Raw genomic sequence first — 12,453 nt, 5'->3', positions numbered from 1 at the left:
GCGATATGAGATGAGAGAAGAATGAGAGAGGGCGCTATAATATGAGTGTAAGAATGACCCAAGTCCTTCATTCTTACATTCATATCAAAGTTTTAACTCATCCATTTCAGGCACTTCCGGGAGGAATTAGGATTTATCATTTATACACAAGATGAGTCCATGCATAAGCTACAATTTCCCATGTCAAACTGAATTTGGCCAAAAATTATTGGATTTGGGTCGTTCTTGTATTCAGGTCTTCATATACATGCCATGCATGAGAAATGAACCAGCTGTTTTCATTAACTTCTCTGGTACCGAAACCGTTTCCTTATCACGGACTTTGGACAATGTGTACAGTGCTAAGGTGTTTTCACTCAGACTGGGAATCCGTGCACAAAAATTGTTAACAGCCTTCATGAATACTGAGTACTTTGCATATCACTGGTGTCGTTAAAGTGCAAACCGAGTCTACCTTATCCTGCCACACTGCGTGCCCATGCGGTGCCCACGGCGGTATACATGATGTCCTTCACTTCACTGCACATTGAAATACATATTTCTTCCGTACAAATGTTATGCAGTTACAATCTTTCCATCAGATTGGGTCGGGGATTGAATAGTTTGTTTTAACAGTTGACAGCGATGAATGGTTTAAAGATAGGAGTGCCACATGCATAAATATTAAAGACGATAGATAGGGTACGATAATGTCATTCCCATGTCCTTTTTAGTTTCTTTTGTGATAAAATTTTATTGATAAAACTGAGTCGTATTTTCCCCTTTAATCTTATTTCGAGTTTTGCCTTGCTAGGCAGTGGAATGACTTTTCTTTTTGTGTCTACTGTATCAAGACAGCAATCATGCAAGCCTATTGGATGAGACTTCAACAACTGTGCATGGCGTTTTATCAGCTTACGTGACATACGGGACTTGAAGTTGATAGTATTCATCAATAGCTGGTTTGAATTGAAAATTCACTGTAAGGAATTCTGCTAACCTTCTTCTTCAAGTCCACGTTCTGCAATCTTCAAACACAATTTGTCAATCATGTGACTTAAGGTACCAAAATAGTTTTCGATATCTAGATTAACAATAATTACATGTTGAGGTTGATAATGGATAGTTAATGTTGTGCACATTGTTGATAGTCAACAGTCGATAGCTCGTGGTGGATAGTTAGAATGTCAACGTTGTTTGTAGATATGCTTTAATTAGCTACTTTCCCCTCGTTACATCGCTCTTCAAGTTAAATCATTAGTATTATTTAAAAGTGGTTTTGATATTGGACACTGGACATAAACTTGCCCTACTTCAATATTGCAATTACACTCAAAATACGGATTTGAAATCATGTTACTCAAACAGAAATTTGTACAATGTGTAGTATCGATTAAAGTTGGTGAAATGGACTTTGTATTTATCAGCTATCAGGCTTCTTTAACTTTCACAATCACACAAGAACTTCAGAAAATATCATTGGAAAAGAAGTCAGGAAAACGCCTCTGAATTTTTCTCCTTGTTCCTAGTTTATCCACCAACAATCCAGTTGAAACTGGCATGGCGGTAATTGTCAAAACTATAAATTCCTAAACCTACTGTAGAAATCGGAACATATCCCTCTCAAACTGCATTAATTTGCAAAACAATAATCCTTCCAAACAGTAACATCTATCATGTGCGATTTCGCATGGACATCTGTAGACATGGTTGCACGTAACGAGACCGTCACCCATGAGTCATACAGCCTACAAGTCATACAGCTCATGAGTCATACAGACCATTAGTTTGACACTAAGCCAACAAGGCCCACGAGACCGACACATTACGCCAAGTGTTGTATCTGTCGAACTCGTTGGCTGTTTTTACCTAGTGTCGAACTCATGGACTGTATGACTCGTAAGCTGTATGAGTCATGGACCTGTTTTCAATATCTAACTCGTGGACCGTACCACTCGTGGGAGTCGGTCTAGTTGGATGACCATGTATACATGGATAGCTCGGTCGATACATGCAATCTGCACTGTTTCCTAGATATGACGTCTGCATTATTTCTATTATCATGAATAAGATCGGAAAAGATTGTGGCGAAGAACCGCTGTCTGAAACTGTTATATTTGCAATTGCATTTTATCATAACTACGTATATATATTATATATATATATGAAGACCTGAATATAAGAACGACTCAAGTTCAATTTTTGGCCAAATTCAGTTTGACATGGGAAAATGTAGCTTATGCATGGACTCATCTTGAGTATAAATGATAAATCCTAAATTCCCCCGGAAGTGCCTGAAATAAATGAGTTAAATCTTATATGAATGTAAGAATGAAGGACTTGGGTCATGCTTACAATCCCTCTTTAACATATGCAGTTTGATGTCGTGCATTTTGATATAGTTTGAAACTGTAAATGAACTTTCGATTGCTCAACCAAACAATAATTACAACGTTATGATAATCATTCTTTTACTTAAAGATGTGACCAGATTCTGTTTTTGGATTTATTGAAAAAAAAATTGAAATTGTATGATACAAAAAAGGAGAAGATGAAGAGAAAACATAAACAGATGAAGCTTAGTTAAAAGGTCTCATATCATACTTTTATTTTTCTGTAGAAGACATAGTGATAACGAACGTTACAAAAGCGAAATTATGGAGGCAAAATGGAGGATACATGTTTCTGAAGAGATTGAACGTTTAGGAAATTCCCTTTCAATGCACCCAAGTAAACCTATTGCATGTTAATGAAAGACCATTCAATTCTTAAGAGATGTTCAAAGAAAACTAAAATATGAAAAGAATACAAGTTTAAAAGTAAACAACTGCGTTACGAGAAAAAAAAAACTACTGGTAACAATGAATATAACTTTTAAGTGACAAAGAGATGTCTACGGAAAATTAGAATATTGGCAACAAAATCAAAACCGTATAGTTACTATTAGGCAGTTCAAGGAATGAGCATTTGCATGGGAAATGAGAACAGGGACAAAAGTCAGAAAAAAAAAGTCAATTAGATACCACATACCATGTATATTATCATATTACAGTTTGACAAAATCTGAATAAAACAAAGTCAAAGTATTTAAAAATAAATGTTGCAAATGGTTAACATTAATCACTTTGACAACAGTGTCATCTTAATGCCAAGTTCATAGACATTTTCATATTTCAAAATTTCATATCAAAGTTTGTATTGTGAATGTGTGATTACTATTATGATTTTAGGTTTCTTCAGTATCATAAGTCTTTAAGGGGTTGGCTTTTGATAAACATTTGCATTCATTCCATTCGATTTGAACTCTAGGGACTAGGAATTTTCATAATATTGTCGACAGAACAAAAATGTGTCCAAGTCTGTGTTAAATTCGCTTTGTCTCCGTGGTTGTGAGCATTCCAGCATTTGCATACATTTAGAGGAAAACATATTGTATGTATTTTCCTCTTTTTAATAATAATGAGAAACCATATCTTTCAGTACTTCAGAATACATCAAACAAGGGCAGCCAGTAGTTCAACCACTCCCAGACATGCCTTTCCATTTGACCTTGTCATTCCCTGAAGACAAATAGTGAAAAATGAAAGAGAGATATTGCACCTCGAAATAAAATAGACTTCCCGCTATACCATATGAATGGTATGTCGAAGATCGTCTTTTTCAAAAAAAAAAAAAAAAATGGAAGCACCGTTGGATATGAATCAAAGTAAAAGAGATGTTCATTCTCTGGGTTTTCTTTTCTTTTCTTTTTTTTGTATACGCTCATGCATAAACGTATCTTCTCATGTTTAACACAGGAAAAGACAAAGAAATACATAAAAGAGAAAATAGTGCCACAAAATTGATATCAGGCCTGCTCTTCCCACAGCTGTTCCCACATATTATCTTTCTATTGCTCTCGAGGCCATGAACGCTGTCTGTGTGGTTTGATGTTGTCAGACTTTTTGCAGGCTGCTGTGATGTTGTTTCTTCTTTCTTCTCAGTGACATAAACATGAACAGGCCTCGATGGCACCACTTTGGAATACGTGAAGTCGAGGCAAAACTCAGGAGCTTTCTCACATTGTGGTGCATAAGAGCAGCAGTTGATAGAAGACCCAACATCCATCCAGAAAGCAGCTTGAATTTGGTCTACCAGTTGTTCGGGCTGGCTAAGGTATGGCGCCTTTTTACCATTTTGGAAGCAGGCGATTGATCCCGGTGAATTCCAATCGCGTCCAAGCGAAGCAGAGCAGTGTATCTCTATCCAGAGTGAAGAATATGATGATGTCGCTTTCTTACATTCAGCGGGTCCAGGTGGAGTGATGACATCGATGTACACATCTACAACGTCATGATACCTTTCCCTGTCCCTCCGTCCTGCAATAAGTAATATGTAGACACCTTTATCTGTCGTCCGGACGTCTCTGACAGTGAGAGTAACAGTCAAGTCATTATTGGTGTTGTTCTCTTTTACTGTAAACCTTTCCGCCTGTCCATTTTTCAAACACTTCTCCTCTACAAACGCTCCGTTTCCATAGAATAAGCAGTCAAAGTGCCCAGAATATATTTCATATCCATATTCAAAATCGACTTTAAGAGATGGGCGAAATATTATGTCATTCTCTGTTCCCATGCACAGGTTGTGAACCTGGATTGAAGCTGTTTGATGGCATGTCAACACCACTGTTACAAAAAGGGTAAAGGTCAAATCTCTCGATGAAGAATTTTTCCGAATATTTCGAAGCATTGTTGATTTAGTCGCATAATCATCAAGGATTCCCCCAAATGCGTTGTTCTTGTCGATTGAACAATGCAGTTACCGTAATGTGATGGTAGCGCTCAAAGAGTTTACTCATGTTCGTATCATGGTGAGCTGCAGCTGCTCACATCGCACTTTCTTGTCGATCCAAGGAGATACTCGAGGGAGACACTCTTTGATTGGTCGTTCGAGTAAAGTAGGGCGTGGCAAACGACGTTATGTCACTGTGCATATTGCTATTGCTATATCGAGTTTTCAAGACTAGTCTAGGGTGGAGACGTGACCAGAGAACAGTAACATGACTCCAGCATTTTGCTTACAACAATTCCTGCTTATTGATGTCATTTTTGTTCTGTCCACGAGCATTGAGACTGAGCCCAAAAGAAAGGGAATGAGAGAAAAAAAAATGAGAAAGAAAGTGAGAAAAGGAAAATGAATGAATGAATTTATTATCCCAGACAATAATACTCATTTTACATAAATGTGTAACATATTCAGTTATATGAGAAACGAGAAAATAGCATCAATGCCGGTCAAGTCTAGCCCCTTGCAATTCTGATAGTTGCATAATAGTGCTCCTTAACTTTTGAATTCTCAGTAATGTGTCACTGTACTTTTTAGCAAAGTATAGTGGTTAAAATTAGGATGAAATGCATGATTTATTCAATAACGAATCTACTGATAATTACAATGATAGACAAGTCATCAACGATGCCTGCATAAACGCATACATAAAAGTAACAGTATTTACATGCATAAGATAAAATGTGTTTACAGAATCTCATGAGAATGAATATAACATGCGTGTAATATATGAGTGTGCATGCGTGTGTACTTGCGCACTCTCTCCCACACACAAACACACTAAAATGACTCTTATGCTCTATATATTTCAGAAATTGGCAGTCGGATACTTTCTGCCATCAAAGCGTCATTACACTTATCTGCAAAATGACAAAATCAAGTTGTTCTATAGGCTCATGGCTAATTAGCAGTGATGATCATCATAATGATGACAGTCTAATGGAGGACGGATAAACTTCCTGCAATGAAATTTCATTCATAAACAGGTGGGAAGGTAGATGAATTAGAACCTCATCGGATAGTGCAATCTGTATCATTCAATCATGGGTAATGGAAACATTACAAAAGTCAAAGTTTGTTGCTGATTTCAATATAAAATTCATTTTCCTGTCTGTTTGCCTGAAGTCTATTTTTTTAATGCCATATTCAACAATGATTGAATAAGGACTTAACCAACAGGTGAAGTGTTCATTTTAATAAGTTTGTGAATCGTCAGCACTCTATCAAAAAAAAAAAAAAAAAAAAAAAAAAAAAAGCGGTGAGACTTAGACCATCTGCGATGTGCATATCAACCTATCTGTATTATCAACCTAAACACTCAACAAATATGGGCTCTCCGACAGTTTCATAACTGCTTTCTCTTCCTTTGTCTAAAATAAAAAAAAACAACGTTCTTTTCTATTAAACTCTTTGCCAAAGTTCCACCAACAGATATTTTCCCTTCAGTGACTAAAAAGCAAAATTATACTGTCCCATTCTTAAACATGAATTGCTTTTTACTAGTAGTATAATTTTGACGTCACAGTTGAATCACTTTTTTACAGCTTCATGATCCATGTTCATAACATGATAACCAATTACAACATAACCAACAACAGGCAGAATGTTCAATTCGTGTTTGTCCAACAAAGCATGTCATAAACTTAGGCAAATCCGCAACATACCATTCGCTTTCGATACTAGATACATGAAATTGATTAATGTCAGATGAATATAGCCATTTTAAGTGCGTATTGTCTTTTCCAGGTAGATGTTGCAATGATGAAATGTGTGGGGTATTACAACCTTGTGAATACAGGACAGTCGAATCTATTTAATTCTCAACGTAATAATCCAGAAGTAGGCCTACTTTAAATCCAAACGCAGAATAACGTTACATAATTCTGCGTTTCACTCGCGCTTCGGCAAGTTTACAGACACTTGATTTTTTAGGGACAGCGAATCGAACAGGAAAAATAATTGCTATTAAATTCCGCAATTACACAACAAATGCCTTGGTGATAAGAATGCAGAATTACCTCGATGTTTAAATACTTGTCAAGGCGACCCGATAACTGATAAACCATCAGCGTATTTTCATAGCTAAATTTGGGAAATCAATTTGCTTTTAAGTAGAATTAATGTGGGTAATGCCCACGTGTCTACGTTAGATAACGATTTAATAATCGGTTCTAGCCGATACGTGACACAAATAGTGTACAGTGTGTGCAGGTCTGAGTCGGTGTCAGCTTGTCATATTATCGTTATTATAGACGTTCTCGTCATTAGGAGAACACGCTTGCAGAAATTTGTCTCGAGACAGGGAAGCAAGTTTCTGTCATCAAAAAAGGTAAGTTCTCTCCTTTTGCTATATCTTCACATGTTGTCTGGTACTCTTTTAGCAAATCAAAAGCTTTTGAGCAATTGTAATTACAATCATAAGCTTCAAACGTCTGAAGTTTGCAGTCATTTTGTTATTGTTATTCACATCATCTACGATTCTTTCGCACTGAGTCCTGCACTGATTGAACAAGTACATTATCCTGTTATATGCCATGAAGGAGGAACTTGACGCTCATGGAAGGTGTTTTGAAGAATAATTATCAATAAAAGTTTCTTGACAGCCTATTTTGTGATACAGTCCTGTAGAGTGCAGAATATGATATAGACCTGTTTCTACACAGACATTACCCTTCAAGCGGAAAAGAAAATGCACTTTAGCTGCTTGGTTGTTGTTGTTGTTTCCTCTCCTTTTCAGATGTCTGAAACCTTCAGCTAAAAGCTGTTTTGACTGTCATGTCATCACATTAAATGTTTACCTCCTTTCCACAACATGCAAGTAACAAAGCTTTGGTTGTTGTTGTTGTTGTTTTTTCTTGCTCCATAAAATCGTATTAAATCCAAGATGCAAAATTAAGATTCATCTTTTGTGTAAAGGCAATGAAAGGGCAGTTTACCTCCATACTATACATGTACATTGGGTGGTTAAAGCTTCTGCTCCATCATTGCTGGATGAGAAGAGTACTACAGCTTGTGCTGTGAAATTCTCTTTATCATATTCCTTATATCGTTCTACGAATGAGATATCATACACTGTAGTAAGTCTTCTCATCCAGCAGTGACTACGCAGATACTTGAAAACTTCATAACTTTTGAACGGATTGTCCGATTTTCCCCAAACTTTCACCGATGTGTTCTATTGACACTGCTGCATTTTCTCAATTCACATGTATATGAATGTGGACTGGCCCCTTTATTTCGTCTTATTGATTTCACATCTAAAAACAATTTACCTGATTTTAATTAACTTCTGCTTCAGTTCTGTTGTCCTTTATCCATTCCTGCTATCCAGGCTCGCCATGAAGTTTTTCGCTGCTACTTTGCTGTCGGCTTTAGCCGCCGTCTCCGCACTGGCACCGGTCTATCGTGTGGATGAAGCGAACGATGGTGTGAGAGGCCGTTTCGCCATCAAAATCAAGGTAATTATCTGCACCATTTATTCGCTTATGTATATTCAAACAGATTATATTGTCAAATCACGACAGTCACGCAAACTCAATATGCTTTTCAAGTCAATGTACAGTATCTTTCTCTGTAAGTTCTTCGTAAGTTGTTCTCAAAGGGATTTTCTCATGCATTGTGCGTATTTGTGAACATTATGGATAATAAATCAGCGATAATTAACCCTCTTCGAGGCACACCAGTTTCCTAGCAACAGGTATGCCTGTAAAATATGTGCACATTGGACTAATTGGCATAGAAAGGGTTAAAATGTGTTCGGTCCTCGCTGGATGAGGCGGCTGCAACGATCCGTATCGTCAGGATTATAATAATGTAGGTAAGATATTAAGAGAATATCGGAATGCCATCTGTTTAAATAAATAGCGGACACTCCCTACTGATGTATGTTACGTGTAATATTGTTTTCTCAGCCTACAAGGAGGCAAATTGAGTGTCCCTCCATAGTGATCGCAAAAAGGAAAAAAAAAAAAACAATGTTCGGAATACCTTTTTAACTATGACTCGAACCTGATAAAATTTTATCACTGCGACATCGCAGAATTTTCAAAAGTATTCATGTGAGTAAATTTCTGTCATCGGTTTACGAATTCATGACATTTTGAAAAAAAAAAATGCCATTTCACCCATTGCCACTTAATGCCATAAATGTTGGGCTCGTGAGAAACTAAACTATAACTTCCAAGTTTGTAAGTTTGTACCAAAGTTGATAAGCTTTTACTTCATTTGATTTTTTTTTTTTAATCTCTAAGGACGATTTCGACGTTGATTCTGTAGTCGACAAGCTGGCCAGTCTGCCGTCGTTTGGACTTCTGAAGGGAAAGATCTTCCATCGCTACTACAAAGCTATTAAGGGCTTCAGCGCTAAACTGAGTGACGAGTTGGTGGAAATTGTAAGTATCCAAACAAAAGAGAATATGAATTCGTATTAGGGCCTTTGAGACAAAGAAGGAAAAAATATGACCTTATAAATCCATTGTAGCCTTTAACGTGTACGCCCTATTGTCCAACAGATATTTAGGATAGCATCTTCCTTTATCGTTTTATCGTATCACAGCGTTGTCAAGATAGCCATAAAGTGAACACAAAACAACAGGAAGGTATAGTTCCTTGGACCATTTTGGCAGAGAAAGTATTGCATAGACAAATTATTTGAACACAGGGATTCGAACCCAGGAATAAAATCTGATAGTCCATGGCTAAATCCATCATTTTTTAAGGATTTAGCGCTTTTTGGAAGCAAGCTCTTCGTGGCATGTAGATAATTTTGTGTGATACGCCGCACTTTTCAAGTCTGCAGTTAGTTACCTCATCAAGTCGACTAAGATTATTCATATTTCGGTTGGGGGCATAAGAATGCATGAATATTCATTAGCATTACGTTGAACACGTATCATCAGAGAACACGTCATCATCCGTGGCTTCCTTGCCCTCTGGGAAGAAGACCAAATGCTCGTGTGACACGCAAGGCTGTTTCTTTACCTTACGATAGTGATATCGCGATGTAAATACTCGTTAATGCGATAATGGGACTTGAAAAAATAAAAATCTTTGTGTGTTATCTCATTTCGCTTAACAATCAATTACTCCATTAAATTTTCCGCAGAAATCACTACCCTCAGCGAATTGGCAACCCTTTTTTTTTTCTACGTTTCCTGACAAAGATTGAGTTGAAATGAGACTTAAGCAGTTTCCAAAATTATTAATTGTGAAATAACGAGAAACATCTTAGGTAATACGAAGGAGCATTTTATCATAAGAGAAATTCAATGTCATTTCAATGAAGATTGGTTTTGAAATACTAAGATATTCGAAACAAAGCAATCCTAATAAAAAGTTGTGATCTATCTTTCATTGTAAGGCTTAAAACCACTCTTAATTTTGAACCAATTTTACTATTACCAATATGATGATAATAATGTTCATGAAAGTGAGAAAAAATGGCTTACAACTTTCTAAGTCATCATTATCATCATCATCATGCGTTATGATAATCGATATTGGTTCTGCCCTTTTTACTCTCCTGTGGACAATGAATAACCTGTTGATTTTACTGAAATAAAGAATGAGAGGGAGAGATAGGAAGAGAAAGCGGGGGGGAGGGGGGGGGGAGGGGGGGAGAGGGGGGGGGGAAGGGAGAGGGAAGACAAATAAAGACGGAGACGTATCAAAAGTCAAAGATATTATTTGCTTTTGGACCCAAATCAAACCTTATTCTTGACAGGTGCGTGGTTTGGAAGGCGTGGAGTACATCCATCAAGACACGGTATTCAGGACACAGTCGGTAGCATCGTGGGGCCTCGATCGAATTGATCAAGACAATCTCCCCCTCGATGATATCTACTCTCCGGAGGGAGGTAAAATCAGAAAACTATATATTACTACTCTTAATCATTGTCAAACCCCCCCCCCCAAACACACACACACACACCCTGCTGTTCCTCCTCCTCATCCTCGTTATTCTCCTCTTAATCTCTCTGTCGTCTCATCTCTTTTTCTTTCACATTCTTTTTTTTTTCTATTTCTTATTCCATTCTCATTCTTATGTCTTTTTCTGTCTTTTCTCCCTCTGACTATTTTTCATGGGATAATAAATTGCCACTATTAAAACTAAAATTTGAATAGCTGTGATTCAACAAGGCGTAGATAACAACATTTACTATTAAATTATGGCTTAATACACTTACATAATTATCTTTCTATCATCAACTGATTAACGTTTATTTTTATTTTTATTTCATTTTTTTTTTTGGGGGGGGGGTGTTTATTCGTTTATTATATCTATTTTCTTCATCAGTGTGTATGTCATATCAATAAATCGCTAAAATTTTCATTTGATCAGGAGTAATGGTTTTTATGTTTGTGTGATTGTGTGTGTGTGTGTGTGTGTGTGTGTGTGTGTGTGTGATTGTCAGCAATCAATCATAATCGAATTACTCAGAAGGGTTTCAGTTTCAGTTTCAACATGGCTTAATACTATTAAATTTAGTAACAACGAGTGTCCACCTGTATCTGAATGCTGCCGTATCTTATTGAGTACTCTTTGTTCACATAAGAACTTACAAGCCTCTTTTCTCAGTTCACACTTTTCCCGAGTATGTGTTTTCTTTCCAATATTAAGATAGGTTAGGAGAGTCCGTTTGATTTGAGTTATACATCATTTTAAAGCTTAAAGTCTGCTATTTTAGAATATACTCTTAACTAAAAGTTCATGTCAGGCGACTTTCTGTGCGTTTTGTGATGAAGGGTCACTTTCGAAGTTAATGAACACCAATGCACTTGTTGATTACTCTACATTCACTTTTCCCTATTACCAAGACTTGTGTTCGATCTACTGTCGTTAATTTATTTGTCTAAATTTATACTTTCAGTTTATACCTTTTTTTTTATTTTGACGTTGTTGTGACTATGAATGTAGATGGAGAAGGTGTCAATGTCTACGTGATAGACACAGGCGTTAATACGATGCACCAGGACCTTGAAGGCCGCGCTTTCGTCGGGTTCGACTCCCGAACAGATGACCCCAACGACCCTGAAGTAAGCTGAAGGAAATACATCGTCTTTACCTTCCCTGATATGATAAGCAGATATAAATTATTTGTATACATATACATATATATATATAATAATGTATATGAAGAGTTTGTTTGCAAAAACCGATAAGTCCATATTTGCCAAAAGGAGATATTTGCGATTAAAGGTCAAGAAAAATAAAGAGAATAGTAAGAAAATCGTTGCTTCTTTTGAAAATAACTTCAAAAATGTACCTTTATATGTAGTGACCAATATATCATTTAAAAGGTATTATTTTGTACTTTATGACAGAGACCGTACTTCAAAATCTTCAAAAATGGACTTATCGGTTTTTGCAAACAAACTCTTCATATATATATATATATACAAACACGCAGACACAGATGTAATTATATTATATGTTATATAAAAAGTTTGAATGCTAAAGCAAATAAACACCATTTTCAAATTTTGTTTTATGGTGATCATGCAGCAGAGAAGAATTAAACCTTTTAGTTATACTTCACTCGTTACATAATCTGTTTTTGCAAATATAACTTTATAATAACATGGATTTTAATGAATGTGTTATTCAGAATCTTCAATCTCAAATATCCAAACTTAAAGGCATATATCGTT

General features: G+C 36.4%; 1 protein-coding gene across 1 annotated transcript in view; it reads left to right on the top strand.

The window, feature by feature from the left end:
* The window catches only part of LOC140246922 (extracellular serine proteinase-like), a 30,043-nt gene that overhangs the window by 12,648 nt on the left and 4,942 nt on the right, over window positions 1–12,453 (top strand). Inside the window, exons 2-6 of the mRNA XM_072326243.1 lie at window positions 4,600–4,657; window positions 8,135–8,261; window positions 9,054–9,194; window positions 10,526–10,658; window positions 11,720–11,838. Of these exons, the coding sequence (XP_072182344.1) occupies window positions 4,600–4,657; window positions 8,135–8,261; window positions 9,054–9,194; window positions 10,526–10,658; window positions 11,720–11,838 (578 nt within the window). The remainder of the gene's footprint in view (window positions 1–4,599; window positions 4,658–8,134; window positions 8,262–9,053; window positions 9,195–10,525; window positions 10,659–11,719; window positions 11,839–12,453) is intronic.

The sequence above is a fragment of the Diadema setosum genome, chromosome 3, assembly GCF_964275005.1.
Source record: "Diadema setosum chromosome 3, eeDiaSeto1, whole genome shotgun sequence".
NCBI classification, from domain to species: Eukaryota; Metazoa; Echinodermata; class Echinoidea; order Diadematoida; family Diadematidae; genus Diadema; species Diadema setosum.
This window is presented reverse-complemented; position numbering and strand designations above follow the sequence as displayed.